The sequence below is a fragment of the Sabethes cyaneus genome, chromosome 3, assembly GCF_943734655.1.
Source record: "Sabethes cyaneus chromosome 3, idSabCyanKW18_F2, whole genome shotgun sequence".
NCBI lineage: Eukaryota > Metazoa > Arthropoda > Insecta > Diptera > Culicidae > Sabethes > Sabethes cyaneus.
The window spans coordinates 31,561,001-31,580,844 of NC_071355.1; the positions used below are offsets into that span (position 1 = coordinate 31,561,001).

Here is a 19,844-nt window from a genome sequence, read left to right on the forward strand (position 1 = left end):
TGCTTTACAAACGATCGAAGAGATATGCAAAATATCCGGATTTCATTCATGCATTTATCGATCTATTTCAACCGGCGAGACCTTGAAAGCCGAGCCGGATCACCATCATCGTAGAACACAAGGAAGGTGTAATTTTCATTCCGTTGAATGAAAATCAATACTCCTCGGTTCATTAGCTACCTTCCTTCGTGCGTGTTACTTAGTTGCAAAGGGAGAGGGGAGTAAATTGTGTGCGTGTACGAGGCAGCATGAAAATTTAAACGCTATCTAAGGTGTTCTTTTTGCATGACTGACCAATAAAAAAGGCGCGGCCTTACACTGAAATGGCGACGATAAAATGCCCGAAGAAAAACATAACGTGCAATTTGCAAGCACCACTTGAGCGAAACACGTTTTTCTCGTGCAGCGCAAACTTCAAATCGTTACTGTCTCCGCTCTAATAGGAGTATAGTCAATTTGCCAAGAAGTGAAGTAATGACAGTGATCCAATTACTCTGCTACTTGTGCAGCCGAACCGAACACGTGCAAGCATTTATCTACATCAAAACATAAACTAAATATGATCTTATTAATTTATCGCAAACATTTTGTCGCCAAATGCTACAACAAACTGCAGCAAGCCGTCCACATCGGGGACAACGTTTCACATTGTCGTTATCTTCAATTTTGTTTGTTCACACAGAAATAGGAGTCTTCTAGCACAGACCGAAGATAAGATTTCCTTCAGTGCCTGCCTGATATGCTCGGCCCAAAAGAAGCACGTCGCAAGCTTGGATTTGATTACTACGCAAAATAGCTGACCGGATTCCGCCTGGGCCGGATTCGATCGCGAAACCACATGTGAATGAAAATTAATATTCCTCCTCAGACAACGGCGTCTGCCATCGTCGTCGTCTACTTTTGAATTGTTGTTCAATTAGCCAATGACGTTCTAATTCTATTTTCATCACCGCGCTGGCCGCGCCATTGGTCGGAAACCGGGGTGTGGAGGCATGTCCCATCCCCCGATCGGTTCAGGCACAGAGGCAAACGACAATATCACGCGACAGAACCAAAACCAACCGATGTGGAACGTCGTCAAGCGTCGGCGGTTCGACTCGATGACCGATGACGCGCGAATATCATCTTTCGAAGTCAGCGCAGTTCCTTCTTCATCAATCGCCAACGCCTAGCGAGCGCAGTTTCCTCTGCAAGCAGCAACGCGACGCGACGGTTTCCGCTGTTGTGATTTTATTCTTTTTTTTTTGTTCTGATTCAATCAGTAATGATTGATTAGATCACGATAGCGTTCGATCGAGCGTATCAGTTTGCACTCGATGCCTGACCGTTTCGGGGAAATTCCACATGAAAGTTTCGTTGAAAATCAGATTAGAATAGTGCGGGCAGTAAATTTGGGACGCCGAAGCTGATACATTTGAAAGTTGTAGAGTTTTAACTGAGTTCCGTTAAGCACTTTGTAGTGACCCGCTCAAAAAGAGACTCAGCTTAAGAGTTCGAAAGAAGTCTACATATAATGCAGACGAAAATTAAGTTCAATATCTGATAAAACAATTTATTGGATACGAATTGAGTAAAATGCCAATATTCTTCTGCTAACCGACAAACTAGATTCAACTAAAGCTCATTAGGTTACCCTAAACAGCACATAAACAGTAAAGGTCCCATGTGACTACCTTGTAGCTGTAGAGATGTAGCTCAACCGTTTATAAAACTTTCAAAATATACGCTGTCGCTCTTTCGGACCTAACTGGAGAAAAGTTATAGAGGTCAGTAGACCTAGGAGAACAAATGAACTTAGACAGAGGTGATTTCTGCGGGGGGCTGCCCCCCTCCCTCATCCCACAGTTGCCGGCGTTTCAGATGCCGTGTCGCCGGCTACACTCGCAGTCTGCGACCGTCTTTCGCGCGCGCTCGTGAATCATCTAGTATTACTATAGGCAGTTTTTGGTGGTCTTGTTATTGACTAATGTTTAAAATGTCTCGAGTTCGAGTTTCTAATTTGTTGCGTGAGAGGCTCCGTAGTCGCAAGGTTATCGAGTCTGCTTTGACAAGCGAGTGGTCGTGGGTTCGAATCTTAGTAGAATCAAGTCATTCGATGTCAAGTGACTTTAGCATGGGTTTATTCTCAGGCCCCTTCATTTACCCTTCCTTCATGCTGAATTCTATATTTACCCTCTTGACAGTGCAAATGTCCCTCCTATGGTTAAGTGTACTTGTCAGAGGTACGAATGAGTTCTCGCCAGGGACGGCTATAATATGGGATAGTACTGGCAGCGAGGAATAAGTGGGTAAAGTAGATCAAGCTTTGAAGCAAGGGTAAACCCCAATACACACAAGCACGCATAAAATTTAATAAGCATATCGCTCATTCAATAGCGATTATAGCAAAAAGAAATGCAGTGCAGGTCATACAGCAAACACCCGGGCGATATCACAATAGATCAACTATACTGGTCGCAGTGATGAGTGCACACATGGGAAAAAAATTGTTGCGTGGTCCTTAAAAGGACCGATTGTTTGATTATCATAACTCCAGCTTGCAATAAACTTGCACTAACGCACTTAACGTAATTCTCTTGTCGGTAAACGGTTTGTTGCAACGAACCAACCGGAAAGCCACAGTAGCTATGCGATCGACGAAGTCGTTCTTGTATAGTCATGAATCACGATGAAATGCCAGTCCATGTGGCCAGCTGCAAGCGACGTGGGATAATTGTGGTCTTTTTGTTGCCGTGAGCAGCACTTCCGCAGTTAATTATTCCATCACGACCGCCAGCTGACTGACCGGGAGCTGCAGACGTGCGCAACTCGCGCGTGACTTTCGCTTGCCCTTGATGCGTCCAGTCATGCCAGTATGTTGTTGGCAGTAGCCTAGCTAGCACTTGAATAATGCTGTACTAGAGCAAGTGACAAGAATCGGTTCCGCCTCTTTTTCGTGGTCCTTCATTCTATCATCTACGTTGAATAAAATGGAGAATTTCAATTTCAGTCTGAACGAAAGAGCAAAGTTACCAGTGAGCCGTTCGCCTTCTGCTGGCAAAGAAAATTTACGCTACGTATTATTACTGTAGCATTGGTGATGGATAAATTTGTGTTGCTAAAGAAAACCAAGTGAAAAGCCCTAAGTTCCAAGTTTTCTATCAATCACCGAAACCCGTTCTTTTAAAAACGAACAAGTTCTTATATGAAGATGCAAAAGATGTTACTAAAACTACTTCATTTCATTAAACCCATGGTTTTATGCTTTTTGACGCTTGGTCGAACACATTTACTTGGAGCTGGTATATTTGTTGGCTGCTTAGGTACCTTCCGAGACGGCCAACTCAACCAGCAGCAACAAGCAAACAGAAGCGCGAGAGGTAATCGGTTAAAATTATTTGATAAGAAGCGAACAATTGAAATCAATCGAATTAAATAGAATTAAAATCATTGAGCGAAATATCATCAAATCTTCATGAACACTATGTTTCGTCCTTAAAAGAACATTTTGTCGACGTGATCTGTTGGAAATTTAAGCCTTCTTTTCCGTCTTCTTGGGCAGCAACAAAACAGCTTGGATGTTCGGAAAGACACTTCTCTGAGCAGTGGTGACACCAGACAGCATTTTGTTCAACTCTTCGTCGTTGCGGATGGCCAGCTGCAAGTGACGATAATTCTGGTCGTTTTGTTGTCGCGAGCAGCATACTTCCTGCCAATTCCAGAACTTCAGCAGCCAGATATTCCATCACGGCAGCGAAACGAGTGCTCCAGCTCCAACACACGCTCAGCATACTTTCGTTTCCTCAGCAGCCGACGAATACGACCGACCGGGAACTGCAGACGTGCACGACTCGAGCGTGACTTTCGTTTGCCCTTGATGCTTTCTCCTTTGTCGCGTCCAGACATGCCAGTAAGATATTGGCAGTAGCTCAGCTAGCGTTTGAATAATGCTGTTCGCCGGCTTACCTCGTGTTATGTACCAGAGCAAACGACAAAAATCGGTCCCGCCTATTTTTCGTGGTCCTTCATTCCATCATCTACGTTTAATAAAATTGTATATAATAAAAATAAAAAAAGAATTGTATCAAGACTTGTTCGATAATAATTGGAAATTAGAGGACCGAGTTAGAGTTATTTTCAATTTTTCAATGATGCGCATTGAAAATCAATAGTTTTCTATACAGTCACCCCAGTATTACGGGCCACCCAGTATTATGGACCAGTCTATACTTTACGTTAGTTTTATACATAGAAAACTAATATTTAACCATCAAGAATGAGTTTAATAGACAGAAGCAACATTCCGCTGCATGCTTGACAGCAATACACTTAGTTCCAATGCGCCAATTTTCCTAGTTTTCCGATAATTGTCAGTAGGCTCCAATTGACCGTCGATTTGTTGTTATTTTTGCGGTTGTTATAAAAAGTCGGTAGTGAATTATAAGCTGAATAGCGACGTAAATTTTTATGTCTGGGCGCAAAATGGATGGGAATCGGGGGAATAGGTATGTATTCATTGAATTACGGTGAAACCACCTAGAAAAATTCATTTTCCGCTTTAATATACGAAGTTAAATAATGGCCCATAATACTGGGAGCAAAATTAACTTTTCTCGCTGTTTTTGACTAAAATTGTAATTTGTTTTCACTAAAACGAAAAAACGTGCACAGAAATCGAAGCACTATGATCCTGATATATTGCATCACGCTCTTGATCTAGCAAAGCAAACCGAAAAAGTTCAGGAAGTTGCAAGGGATCACAATGTACCGTACAGTACAGTTCCGCGTTAATTTTGGAAGCCATCCAAAACTAATACGCTAGGACCAAATACTTTTTCTCTCCCTGAACTTACTTACTTTACAAAGTTTCTCCAATGCATTCGGTTGCGGGCCAACGCTCTCCAATTCTTCGGATACCGTGTACTCTCCGCCAGATCTCGCTCCACCTAGTCTGACCTTCTTGCTCAATGCGCCCCTGGTCATCTTATTCCTACCGGTTTTGAAGAAAATACCATCTTTACAGAATAGTTGTCCGGCATTCTTGCAACTTGTCTTGCCTATCGTATCCGTTTAGCTTGTCGCTTTTTGTATACTTGGTTTGTCATAGAGACCATCACGTCGATGAAGCCCTCTGTGTGATTCGAATGAACTTGACAATCCATTCGAAATCCGAACACAGAATTTAGTACCATCCATCATAGATTGAATCAGTTTGATGAGCTTCCTGAAGAAGAAGTTAAAATTGAATCTAACCTTACCTCACTCAGACAGTTGCTGAGTTCAGTAACGGGTGGCAACAAAAATTTTGGATATTTTTTCTCAAGCTGTCAAAAAAAGACAAAGATACATGAAGAAGATCTGATTTAGCGAAATTAAAGATACATTATCCATTGTTGAAAAAAAATTAGTGTATATTTAAAAACGTCTCTAATTGACTGTACGGCGAAGCTTTCGTTTGACGTCGAAACAGGAGCGTTGTACGGCCGTCATGTCAACTTTGCGAATGCATCTCTTGATTCTACCAATCAATGTTTGCAATTCATGGTTCCCCAGTTATTTTTGTACACCAAGGAACTCAAAATCCCGAAGAAATTTTCGATTGGGCGCACTGACACAGATTTTTCGGATCGTGGTTTTTGGGCAAAAATGGGATCGAATGGGTATTCAGGAACGATTGTGTTTTTTTTTGGCGTAATGCGATGATGCTCTATCCGGTCAAAGCAGGTATTGTCCATCAGCATAATGTTTTTGTAGAAACGGGATCAAAATTTTCTTCAAACATTCGTCTGGTGCATCTTAATTGATAGCCGAACCAGAGGGCTTGTTGTTGAAGAAACGAGAAAGAGAACGATGTCCTTCTGCGTCCATAATTTTGGCTGGTTTTCCACTACCTTGCTTGCGAATACTTGTTGAGCATCTTAGGATATGGTAAACAGTCGAAGTCGCAACATATTTGCTTTTTAAATGTTGTACCGTATATTTTTTGCCAAGATTTCTTTTGCAGTTCGTAGAAGTGTACAACGCGCTCCAGAAATGCTTTTTGTTTCGTCGCCATTTTAAGCAAAACTGGGCAAGCATGAACAAAACAAAAAGAGGAGAGAAAGGGCCGCGAAAAAATTCCAAAATTTTAGTTGCCACCCGTTACAAGATACAACAAGATCCCTAAATCGCGAGCATTACACACACACACACACACACACACACACACACACACACACACACACACACACACACACACACACACACACACACACACACACACACACACACACACACACACACACACACACACACACACACACACACACACACACACACACACGAGCGCGCGCGTTTTCTCGAAATAAAACCAATTTTGTTTCACTGACCCATAATACTGGGAACATTGACCCATAATTCTGACCAGGTTTAAAAGTGGCCCATAATACTGGGAATGGAATATGCTTACATTTTGTTGTTCTGCAAAAAAGTATGGGATTTTGGAACAAGATTGCCTACAGGACATCAATTTATGAAATATTTATTACCATTTATGTTAAAAATAAACTGTAAATTATTTAAATCTGTGTTTCTACCAATAATTCTATAGCATCATCATGCTTAATGCCCATGCTGGCCCATAATACTGGGATGACTGTATTTTCAATATTTTCCAAATCGATTTTCCGATCAATTGGTGTAAATATCTTGGAAATCTATTGAAAATTGACTGAATTATATGCCGAAGCGTGAAAACGCGTTTCCACTTTGATGACGAAGCGTTGCCACTTTGATGACGAAGCGAGAATTCTGGTTAAACATAAGTTCATTATTTTCAATTTTTCAATAGTTCAACATCAAGAATCCAAACTTTTCTTCACTTGGGTCTATTCTTAGAAGATTTTCCGATCGGTTGGTGTAAGAATATTGAAAATCGATCGGGAAACCACTAAGCTATTCGCGTTCAAAACCTGACCACTTCGAGAAAGATTTTTTTGGTATGACACCCTATCCCAAATCTTGCCGTAAGACGTAGTCCTACGTCAAAACTCCCACATGCCAAATTTGGTTCCATTTGCTTGATTAGTTCTCGAGTTATGCAGAAATTTGTGTTTCCTTTGAGAACCATGAAAACAGACACTGAAGAAGCCTGCAAGTCGTTGGCGAAATACGTGTCTGTCAAGAATATACATAGTAGAATCGTAAGAACCTTTTCCGAACCCAAAAACCCCTGCATACAGATTTTCACGCCGATCGGTTCAGTAGTTTCTGAGTCGATAAGTAACATGCGGACAGAAATTCATTTTTATAGGTATAGATGAAGTAATTAGAATGTTCAAGAATGTTACAGTTTTTAAAGCGAATGTGCGGTGCGTCGAATTAGGAATCACGCGCAGAATTAGGTGGGCTTACGGTACTTGTTTATTGCACCAATACACAGTGGTCCAGAATAGCAAAAAAGCGGACATTAGCAATTGGGTAAAAAATGCGTAATTTTTCAAGGGTGGTGTCTTTGGAGAAGCTTATAAATAAAATATGTATAGCTTTCTGACATCTTTCTGTGAATTTACACCTATAAGGATGATACAAGCTTTGGTTTTTCAAATAACTTTTTTGAATATAGTAACTAGGTATCTATCTCTTACTGGCTTGACATGGTGTAGCGCTTTTTAACTAATCAGTAAATGAACAGCGACTACGTTTACTTCTGAATGTGGGTATATGTCCAAATATTTTTGTAATTTCAACAATTACGGGTAACGATAGTGGTGGTAAAGCAGCAGATGCGAAAACTAAGGCAAATCTTATACTATATTACATTTAATTGACAAAAATAATATTTCTAGCGGTCGGTTTTTAGGGTTTGACGACGAATTCCCGTTATAAATACTGCGCACTAGCTCTTTGGTCTCGAGGCGATCGGGAGGCGGGTGCGACTCTATGCATAAAAGCTTCTGTCGACTACCGCAAACGCCCAGGTCGTGCTGCGCTCCATTTACTTTGTAGACCTTGATCTTGAGACAGTTCATAAATGCCAGAGAGATAAAAGATGATATTTGTTCCATGGATTGAGTCTTGATAAGTTGGGATTTGTCTTCCTATTGGTTCATTTGTGGTTGTTTGTGTTAGGAAGTTGATGGTGGGTGCGCGGTTGAGGACAACCGGTGTTAGGTGGGGCTAACGAGGTATCCATTTCTTCGCTATACTACATTTTACAACTCAAGTAGTACAAAATGTCCAGGGCAATGCACATTTACGTCTATCATTTTTCCTCTCATCATCATTATCATCATTATCTTCATCATCATCATCATCATTATATGTAAAATATGACATCCCGGCCTTTGACAGAGAGATCTCAGAGTCAGTTCGTGGTGTCCGCGCAGGGCCGGAACGCTTCCGACTGCGGACGTAGGCGTGTCGGTTATGTTTGGGGCTCTACCTGTATTTTAATGGACGACATTAGATGTCTCATCAGGTAGAACTGACGTTTGAAGCCTTTCTGTTACTCTCATGATGACGACACAAAGGGCTCGCCATAGAGTTTTAGACGCTATTGAGACGCTGGGATAACCCGAGAAAAAAGACAATGTGAAGCCACGACAAGCAAGGAACTTCCATCGATTCCTGAGCTAAAGGAGACGCATGGTTATTATTTGATTTAATTTCAATGTCGAGTGTATTTGATTTACAATATATTATTTTCAAACATTCCTAAATAGTTTATTACTTTAACTGTGATTCCCAATTCAAGTCAAAAAATGATCTTTTCTTCCAATCAAAACAAACGATTTCTTACAGAGTAAGAATTATGTCTACCATTTGAAAGCCAGTAGTACTGCTCAATTAGGATTTTCTGCTTGCAAATAGTGACAGCCTTTATTGTGTACATATCAGGCTTTGCTCAATGCCATCGCATCGCAGTGAAGTCTCATTTAGCAGTGCAACCTTCACAAGTTCATTGGAGTGTACATGCATTCATGCAGTCGAAAAGATTCCCTCACTCGTTCCATATATCTTTCGATTCGATTCGCAATGAAGAAAAAAAAACAAATGCTGCAATACATAAAAAGAACTGCACTTGCCACAAATGCTCTATATTTGCGCTTCACTGCTTCTCTATCCTTCAGTAGCATAGTTCGGCCTGAACGGATATTTCCGTTTAGGTATGTGTGGTTTGTGAGAATTCAATTTTCTTGTACTCGTTCAATACTAGATATGAACCGTTTTTGTAATGTTGAATACTGCCGTATGATCAGTATGTTACAAACACGACTTTAAATTATTTAAAACTTTGAATTCTTTTACAAGTGTTCGATACTTGCTTTGATTACTAATGCTTGTTTTTTCTCTCTCTCTCTCTTTCACAGGTAAAGTGTCAGCCCAACAGGAAACACAGCCATAAACCGAAAATTTCCAAACGAATTTAAAATAATTGGGGCGCGTGAGTAACATTTGTTTCCAAAAAATTCTACCGGATATAGCCCTACATTACCCGTAATTGATACCCCCTAATAATTACAACATAACTAAAACGGGTTATTACGGAATGGCGTGTCAGAGCATCGTAACCCTTTGCGTACGACCAACGCGGGTGAAAATCGATTCGTAATCCCCCCTGGCTCGTGTCTGTAGGTATACATCGACATTACATTCCATCAGGCTACATCAGGCAGGGGTGTCTGTCTTCCGAGTCGTTCCGTGGCGCAGCCGGCGTCCGAGTGTGTGTCAGGTGGTATCCTGAAAAGTTCTCGAAAACAACTCCCACATTAGCCTGACTGCCTGCCTGCCGCAGAAACATTGAAATTCGACCGGAAGAAGGCAAGGCACACACCCCGTTCGTACGAAAGTTTTGCCTACTTTTGCACTTCCCCCGTTTGAGGCTTGTGCTTGCTGCTTACTGTGGCCTGGATGGCGTTCATGTAGCTGTAGAGAGACCTTGACTTTTATTGAAACGAACACTTGGTTTTGCTGTTTAACTTAGCTGTAATGTAACTGTCGCAACTATACTACGTCGCATGGGATAGTTTATCCTGATTTATGTGCACTGTAGAAGTGATTTTCAGTTAGCGGCCGAAGCAACTCTTGTCTATTGAGGGCATTTTAGACGGTTATGATGCATAAAATTGCGGTTTTGCGTGTATAAATTGGTCTCTTAATTTGTCCGATTTAATTTTTTTTTGCTCATAAAAAACAATTTTACTGCACAAGTGTCACTTTACGCTTGTGATGATGTTCAAAACAAAAAATCGTTTACGATTTCGTGACTGAGGAACATGAATTACTATTTGTGCGATAACTATCGCAAGCAGCTAGCAAATAGTAAGTCAGCGACAGCGAGCAAAGCACCTACCAGGAAGTGCTGTCCGTGAGTTTAAGTGACTACTACGGCTGTTGTCCAAATGCTTTCTAAAAATAGCTTAAAACGCAAATATTGCCACTGGCACGTAAAGTTTGCGTTGGCCGGTTGATATTGTCGTTTTTGTTTTGTGTCAATCCGTTTGGTGGTGGTCATAGCAACCGAATTCGACACTCGCTCGACTTGTGCTGTTTGTGAGGAAAACAAACAAAACTTCGACCGCCTAGTGCCTAGTTGGCGTGACAGTCAACGGTTGCTGCCGTCGAAGTGCAGAAAACTGACTAAACAAAACCTTCGAGCACAGTGGGTGACCGGCTGCTGGTCAAATGAATTGAAATGGTTAAGGTTTTTCATTGTCATCATTCAGGGGTGATGACTTTCCATTGTCATCAGGAAGATTTTTGTTTTTGAACTGTAGTTTTCATATATTAACTTCCTTTAAGTTGTTGGAAATTACATACGGAAGCTGCAGATATAATTAACCGGTACACAAACTACCCAAAATCAGTTTCAAATTAACTACCACCTTCGATACTATGAATATTTTAAACTGTTTGAGAGATTTTGAATGCATCTTGAGCTGCCAGGTGTGGAAAAATAAATAAAATCAGAACCATGGCAATGAAATGCATCTGGATGCCATCACTGAGACCAGTATGTTGATCTATCGTGATGTGATTTAGGTATATTCTGTATTCCGCACTTCATTTGCTTTGCCTTTCATTAAAGTTATTATTTTGCAACACCAATTTCACTTTCCTCCTTTGAGAGATTGATTATTTTGCCAAAATAGTGGCCGAAATCGAAAAAATTACTGAGCATTTGTATTAAAGCCAATTATTTTCCACTTCGGAGTAACTTCTATACACAAATCAAAGAAGCACCCATGGAAACTCCTCTTTCAACTTTTCCCCGCAATTCGTTTACAGCATAAGTAGTAAATTTTAAAATATGAATCTTTATATTGGCTCTTATAATATATGTTTTATACTACGTATAATTAAACTTAATCGTCTTGTTCATCAATGTCCCATACTTTGACCATCTCGTTAGCTGGTGCTGTCGATATCATCATACCTGCCACTAGGGAGCTAAGTACCAAACCGGTCAGCTCCTTTTTGTGCACCTCCTTCGACCTCGTTCGAGCGCACACGTCAGTGTGGTACCACCAATAGTAATAATGTGAAGCTCGTTATGGTGCCTCTTAGCAGTCGTGTTCCATTTCTGCACACAGATCCCACCACTTATGGTTCCTGGTTTCCTTGGGAGCCGAGCGGCAACACATCTTAACCCGTCTGTCGCTATTATTGCTAATGAGCTAGGCTTTCACCTTATTACAGGATGAAACTGTAAAGTTTTAACTTTTTCCTTGAATGAATGGAGGTATACGAACTACCGCTCTCAATACCTACAAATAACTGTTCGTTATTCGAATGATTCATTATCGAGCTTATGTCAAAAAAGTGTCTTGATGGACACGATTCCTTCTTCGTCGTTAAAACTTGCGGAAAACTTGAATTAGTTAGAAGAAAATTTAATTATGTCATCTACGCTATGCAGCCTTCCATCGTAGCACCTTCTTCGTTTTGAACGTGTCTGACCAGCAAAAAGTTATCTGTAGGTTTCATAATTTCATCTTCCGTGACTGAGTCATTCTCGCCGACAATATTCTCCGCTGGATCTACGATAACCACCAAGCCGAACCCGAACCATGCCATACCACAGGGAATACAGCAGCTCGAATAAGTTAAAGCTTGATTGTACACTAACCATCTGCAAAATTAGAAGTGTCTGTGCCTAGAACAAGCGGCACAAGCGCAGGTTTGACGTAGGACTACCATTGTATTGCAAGTCGTCTCCTAATACTAAAACCACGGACCACGGACAAAGTAATACTATAATTGGATTGTATTTATTACAATTGGAATTGTGGAAACGACGAACTTAACATTTTTGCAAATACAGAGGTCTGATTAGAACGCTTGCGAAGTTTTTTAAAAAGACCTAAAAGCAAAAGTAGGCAAATGGAGGATTTTTGGGATAACCTGTATGGTTGCCCCAAAAATCCCCCATTTGCCTACTTTTGCTACTTTTACCGCAGAAGTAGGCATATTGAAACTCAATTATTCCGAAAACCAGCACACAAGATTAGAATATCAAAGCACTTTTTTCATGGGTGTTGCTGGACAAATATGTACTCAAAATAAAGAATCAACTATGTCAGCGACAGCTGCTGGAAATATTACGTTATTCTCCGAATAAGGGGGATGGTGTGTGTATTATACAAGTTGCGTCAGAACCAAACCAATTCAAAAAAGACTATGGATTTATGACTTCTTCCGAGATAGTTATATACTAAAAATCATATCTAAATAAAAGAATTATCTTTCGAATACAGCCATTTTTATTTATATCAATTTATTTGTATGGAATTCACTTTTCTTCACACCAGTCGTTCTCCCTACGAATTTGTTCCTCCTCTTCCGGTGTAAAATCATTTTTAATGTTGAAAGTCTGTCGAATCTCCTCCGGTGTTTTTCCCATGATCATATTCGCCACCGTTTTACAAGCAACATGCAATAGAGCCTTGATATCCAGATAGTTGGCTGCCAAAATCAGCTCGAACAGAGTACCCTGGTCGACGCGGAGGAACTCCTGATCCCACTGGCAGATATCGTCCGACCGTTTCTCATCCTCATCTTCAATCGGTGCCGGATCATCCTTGTGGTAGGTGGCCCACTCGAGTACCTTCCGAAGTGTTGCGCCGGCCACGTTCTCCAGCGGAACGAGGTCCCCAGTCTCTGCAATACTCAGACCGATCATGGTTCTCAACGTTCCAGAACATTTGACGATTTCAACGGTTGTATCGAAAATCTCTCCATCCGAGGATTGCAGTTTAATGGAATTACTGGCCATTGCTGGTTATTTTGTTAGTTTGTCTTGTCAACTTTAAATAACAAATAATGAAATTGTTGTTGTTTCCAACGGAACTGATGCTCTTCAACAGAATGCCAGCGAACTTTATAAGGCGAAAAGACTGGCTTACCGAGGAATTACAAGAGGTAATTCCTTTACCTATCAAATGAGAAATCTGTGTTGGTGCCAATTGAAATTACCTATTCAAGCTTTTAGGTAGTCGAAGAAGGAGCGCAGGTAATATGGTAGGTAGAATAAATATTACCTACAATATTTGTGAATTTTTTTTTTGTGCAGGAACTTTAGTTTTTCTGAATGTTTGATTTTTTATGTAAGAAACTCATAGTTAACAAAAAATTAAACAAAAGAAATAGAATAGTCTCGTTGGATTTTTTCCCTCTTTCATCGAAAGTAAAAAAGTAAATTATGGGGCATGAATATTTTTTTGATTAGTGAGGAGGAAATTGGCGATGCTGACACGGTCAGTCAAATCCCAGGAATTTCTGCTTAGGTGGTTTCTAATATTTTTTCAAAAAACTAAGTCAAGCCATCTTTGAAACTGATTTAGTGATAAACCTCATCTTCAAGGGGTAAATGAATCGAACAGTGATGTTTTTCAATTAGCTTGCAAGATACCTTATATACTTGATTTAGATCCGATAAATGCAAGAGAATTGATTGTAAATTTAAGGAGTTGCAATAATTTCGTGTTCAGCTCTTAGCAAATCATTAAGTTATTTATTGATAACAAACAATTTGTTACTATTAACAGTATCAATTGTTCGTCTAATATAGTTGGAAAAGGCGTCCTTCAGGGTAAAAATATAGGACCATTTCGTTATCTGCTGTACGTTAACGATTTTTACTTATAATACAGCATAATTTTACCCAAGTAGAAATTCTGTCACTGCAGTGTCTGGGATGGACTTTTATAAAGAGTTATTTGGTGGTGAGAGTGAGCGATAATTAAAAAAACTACAACATAATTATTGCTCCCAGAATTTTACACCTTAAGCCCCTAGCACTTGCCGATCAGCTTCCTTCAGCGTCCATGATTCATGTCCGGAAAGAGTCGTCGAAAGAATCAATGTTCAGTATAGCGCCAGTGTTGTGCGAACTTGCAAACTACGGGACTTCAGCGGCCGTAAGCCGTAGGCTATGTAATCCGGAGAAAACCCGATTTGACACTGTAATTCGTTATTTTTCTTCGCCGTTTACAGCTTTGTCATATGTCACCGGCGTGCCGAGGTATATGAATTCCTCTACTAGTGTATATCGTTACTCATCCAGCTCACTCTCGGCATCAACACCATTTGTACTGCAACGTTCCCTGTCAACAACCTTGTACATCGTTTTGACAATATTAATGGTCAGTCTCAATTTTGCTGGTTCCAATTTAAAAGGCCCAAAGGTCTCTTCCACCGCTCTGTGGTTGATACCGGTGATACTGACGATGATAGAATCTTTAACTTGCATTGACTGGAATCCTCTGCTGTGTCTCGGGGTCCGAACCTACGAGCTCCAATTCATGAAACCATGTCTTCTGTTTTTTAATGTCCAACATCATGGGGCTGTCAGAGAGTGGGAAGTGGTTTCTATATGAAAACACAATTTTTAGTATTAGTCTAAAGTGTAATGTTCAGTATGCTGAAAACCCGAACCAATTCGCCCTTCACGTTATCGAGAATAAAATATTTAAAATGAGGCAATCAAAATGATAACAACATTCCTTTGCCACCCGGACAGCACAAGGAGGCCGGGTCATGGATTTAGTTAGGGTAATGGCTAATGCCGGATTTTTTAGTGTGCTTTCAGCGTATAAAGACATAAACAGCATGGCAGGAGTATTTATTTTTACTTTTCGGATGCGCAGAATTAGGAGCAAACATGCGCAGAATTAGGAACATGGGCAAGAAAGTGCGCAGAATTAGGCACCGTGGATAAGTTTACAAAACGAAAAATATACTCAATTGTTGATCGACTTATAATTGCCATATTTTTTACCAGATATTATAGACCGTAGCACTACACGTTTCTGCTATCCGCGTTGTTAATTTAAATCTAGAATACTTAGAATAGCGAAAGAATCATAAAAATGTCTTAACTGCGCAGAATATGGTACGTTCACGGTACTTTTTGCCGAGATTTCTGTTCTGCAGTTCGTAGAAGTGTACAACGCGCTCCCGAAATGCTTCTTGTTTCGACGCCATTTTTAGCAAAACTGGGCAAGCATAAACAAAACAAAAAATATTAACAAAAAGGGAAGAGAGAGCTAACACATACGTACTCTCATTTCTCTCTGAGCTCGTTTGTTGTTGAGCATGAGGGCCGCGAAAAAATTCCAAAATTTTAGTTGCCACCCGTTACTAGATGGCCCATTGTGAAAAGAAATATGAAAGGATATTCATTGGAATCATATAGCATCTTCTTTATAAGATTATTTTTGTTGCAAAGTAGAGTAAATTTATATAAAGTTTAGTGACCATCAGGCTGTAAATTATTCTTACTCGGCTGCATCTGGATGGTACTTGCTTGCCAGGAAACCATTTGCCGAGCGGTAGCAGCTGCAGCGCAGTGGCGATGGGAGTTTTTCAAATTATCGTGATATTCTAACATTCTATACACGAAAATAATATTGAAAAATCCAGGTTTAATGATTTTCCATGAAATTTCCCGAAGTTAGCGTACAGGGCACAGCGCATATTAGCGTTGGTAAGAAGAAATCCTTATCAACTCAGGGACTATTTTCACATGACATTAGGTGATCTCATTTTTCACTCGGAATACAAAATGTACCAAGTGCAGATATTTTTCTGTGTGATTTATTAATCTAAAATTTTATTGAAAGTATAATTGCTTAATTCAATTTGCCGCAAGAAGGTTTCCAAGCGCAAGAACAAGCTGTTCGTTTTTGCAAGTTAGCATAAGCATAAGCATAAGCATAGGATACCGCTCGTGTGCTGCTACTCCGTTATTGACCAAGACCGATGAAAATTGCAAAATGATGGCTGGAAAAAGCATACTTGGGACAGCACGCTATTCCTCATTGTGCAACCTTATCAGGTCCCTGCATGCTGATCAATACCGACGCCGGCCACGTCCGAATGCGGGTCCTGGTGGGATGGAAAGGAATGTTAGTCCAATACTTGTTGCTACTAAAGACCAGGGAATCCTCTGCATCTTCACAAGTATTTCGGGAAAGGAATTGTTGTTAGTAGATGGGCGGAGCTAGATGGATAATGTAAGTATGTAAGCATCAGTCATATGAGACTAAGCTGGATATTCGAAAATTTTCTTGTAAAGTCAGTAACTACGAAAATTAAGATATAAAAAATACCTTTTTAACAAATTTAATACAATACCAATGGTGCTTATATACAACCATAATTTAATTTATATAGAAAAATACTATGCACATGCGAGATTTACGGCTCAAAAACCACGTAACAACTTGAACTTATCCGCGATCAGGGAAATCAAGGATAATGAAACGAGCCAATATAGTCCCTAAGTTGATAAGCATTTCCTCTTACCAACGCTAATATGCAGAGATATAGCGCCCTACACGCTTTGCTGTTCGTTTTTGCAAGTTCATGACAAAATAATACTATAAATGGATTGTATTTATTACAATTGGATAATGCAAACGAAGAACTGAACTTTTTTGCAGACACAGTTACAATTATACTACGAAGTTTTTTAAAAAAGGCCTAAAAGCAAAAGCAGGCAAAATGGTGATTCTTGGGACAACTATACCTCAAAAGTAGTCAACTAGATCTCAATTATTCCGAAAACCAGTACAAAAGATTAGAATATCTTAGCACTTTTTTCATGGATATTCTGTATAAATATGTATGAGCGAAATATAGCGCTATAACCTTGGCCAACAGCAGCCGGGCTTATGGTCTAAATACCATAAGTTCATCCCCGAGGCTCCGGAGTATCACTTAACCTTTATTAGCAAAGATACTCCCAGCGAAACAAAGCTACAATTAATCAGAAACGGTTGGTACGAGACGTCCCCGTTTCTGCTTCCCCTGTTGATTTTGAAATGCATCTATGTATGAATAACTCATTCACACTAGATTCATTTCGTAAATTGTGTGGGCAATGTGTTCTCTATTCAAATTAAAAACTATATTTCTCCGGGGCTGGTAAACGGCTGAATAATGCGTACCTTCGGTGCCTTGTGCACGTGTAGGCATAAAATAGACCCTACAGTGGTTCATAGCCTCTTATTCAGCAACTCCTATTCCTACCGCCTCGTGGTACCAGCCGGGATACGAGCAACTTTGGTGGAGATCGGGTAACCAACCCCGGTGGAAGCCAAGGTCGTATGCTGACAGGAAAGGAGGGCTCTTTCGAGCTTCGTTGGCCCTCCGGCGAAACAGGGGGTTGGTGTAGCAGGCTTTGCAAGCCGTCACCACGAAAAATATTTAAGCATGGAACGAAGAACAAATATATTCTTACTGGAACAATCGGAATAGACCCACGCGACGAAAAAGGACTATGGATTGGAAACTCGGGACGTGGAACTGCCGATCTCTCAACTTCCAAGGGAGCACTCGAGTGCTCTCCGACGTATTGAAGAGCCGCAAGTTCGACGTCGTAGCGCTGCAGGAGGTGTGCTGGAAGAGCTCAACGGTACGTACGTTCAGAGATGGACATACCATCTACCAGAGCTGCGGCAACACACACGAGCTGGGTACAGCTTTCATAGTGATGGGCGAGATGCGGAAACGGGTGATTGGGTGGTGGCCAATCAATCCTCGAATGTGCAGGTTGAGAATCAAGGGCCGATTCTTCAACATAAGCATCATCAACGTGCACAGCCCTCACCTCAGAAGTACCGATGACGACAAGGATGAATTCTACGCGCAGTTGGAGAGTGAATACGACCGCTGCCCAAAACATGATATCAAGATCGTCATCGGGGATTTCAATGCTCAGGTCGGCCAGGAGGAGGAATACAAACCGGTGATTGGAAGGTTCAGTGCACACCAGCGAACCAATGAAATGGGCCTAAGACTTATCGACTTTGCCGCCTCCAAGAATATGGCCGTACGTAGTACCTTTTTCCAGCACAGAATCCACCATAAGTACACCTGGAGGTCACCAAATCAGACAGAATCACAGATCGACCACGTTTTGATCGACAGTCGGCACTTCTCAGACATTATCGACGTCAGATCCTATCGAAGCGCTAACGTTGACTCGGACCACTACCTAGTGATGGTTAAGATGCGCCCAAGACTCTCCGTTGTGAACAACATTCGGTACCGACGCCAGCCTCGGTTAGATCTCGCGCGGCTGAAGCAGCCAGACGTCGCCGCAAACTACGCGCATTCACTCGAAGCTGCACTGCCGGAAGAGGACGAGCTGGACGAAGCCCCTCTCGAGGACTGTTGGAACACTATCAAAACAGCCATCAGCAGTGTAGCGGAGAGCTCCATCGGGCATGTGGCCCGGAATCAGCGGAACGATTGGTTTGACGATGAATGTAGGAGGGTGATGGATGAGGAGAACGCTGCGCGGGCGGCCAAGATGCGCAGTGCCACACGTCAGAACGTGGAAAGACACAAACAGAAGAAGATGCAGCGAAACCAAATCTTTCGGGAGAAAAAGCGCAACCTGGAAGAGCAGGAATATGCGGAGTTGGAGCGGCTGCATCGTTCTCAGGAAACGCGGAAGTTCTACCAGAAACTGAACGGATCCCGCAAAGTCTTTGTGCCGCGAGCCGAAATGTGTCGGGATAAGACTGGCAGTATTCTGACGGACGATCGTGAGGTGACGGATAGGTGGAAGCAGCACTTCGACGAACACCTGAATGGCGCCCAGGCGGAAAACCATGGCGGCGGGGAAAGCGATTTCGACGGTGCAGCAAACGGGGAAGAGGTGCCAGCCCCAACGATAGGCGAAGTTAAGGAGGCCATCATGCAGCTAAAGAACAACAAGTCAGCTGGAAAAGATGGCATCGGAGCGGAGCTTATTAAAATGGGACCAGAAAAGCTGGCCGTTTGTCTACACCGACTAATTGTTAGAATTTGGGATACGGAACAGCTACCGGAGGAGTGGAAAGATGGGGTTATCTGCCCGATCTACAAAAAGGGCGACAAGTTGGACTGTGAGAACTATCGAGCGATCACCGTTCTCAATGCCGCTTATAAAGTGCTGTCCCAAATCATTTTCCGCCGTCTATCACCAATTGCGAATAGATTTGTGGGAACTTATCAAGCCGGCTTCGTCGAAGGTCGGTCTACAACGGATCAAATATTTACACTGCGGCAAATCCTCCAAAAGGGCCGTGAATACAGAGTTCCCACGCATCATTTATTCGTTGACTTCAAAGCCGCATATGATACCATCGACCGGAAAGAGCTATGGAAAATCATGGACGAGAACAGCTTCCCCAGGAAGCTCATCAAACTGATTAAATCTACGATGGATGGTACGCAGTGCTGTGTTCGGATTTCGGGTGGATTGTCAAGTTCATTCGAATCACACAGAGGGCTTCGTCAAGGTGATGGTCTTTCATGCCTGCTGTTCAACATAGCGCTACAAGGTGTAATGAACCGAGCGGATATCAACACGCGGGGCACGATATTCAACA

At 41.5% G+C, this 19,844-nt stretch overlaps 2 protein-coding genes across 6 annotated transcripts in view; one reads left to right on the plus strand and one right to left on the minus strand.

Annotated features, from left to right (window-relative positions):
* Nucleotides 1–19,844, plus strand: part of LOC128743878 (DENN domain-containing protein Crag) — a 117,493-nt gene that overhangs the window by 23,346 nt on the left and 74,303 nt on the right. The window lies entirely within an intron of this gene.
* On the minus strand, nucleotides 12,752–13,234 carry LOC128739444 (S-phase kinase-associated protein 1-like). Its single transcript, XM_053834932.1, has one exon. The coding sequence runs from the start codon at nucleotides 13,232–13,234 to the stop codon at nucleotides 12,752–12,754; it is 483 nt and encodes a 160-aa protein (XP_053690907.1).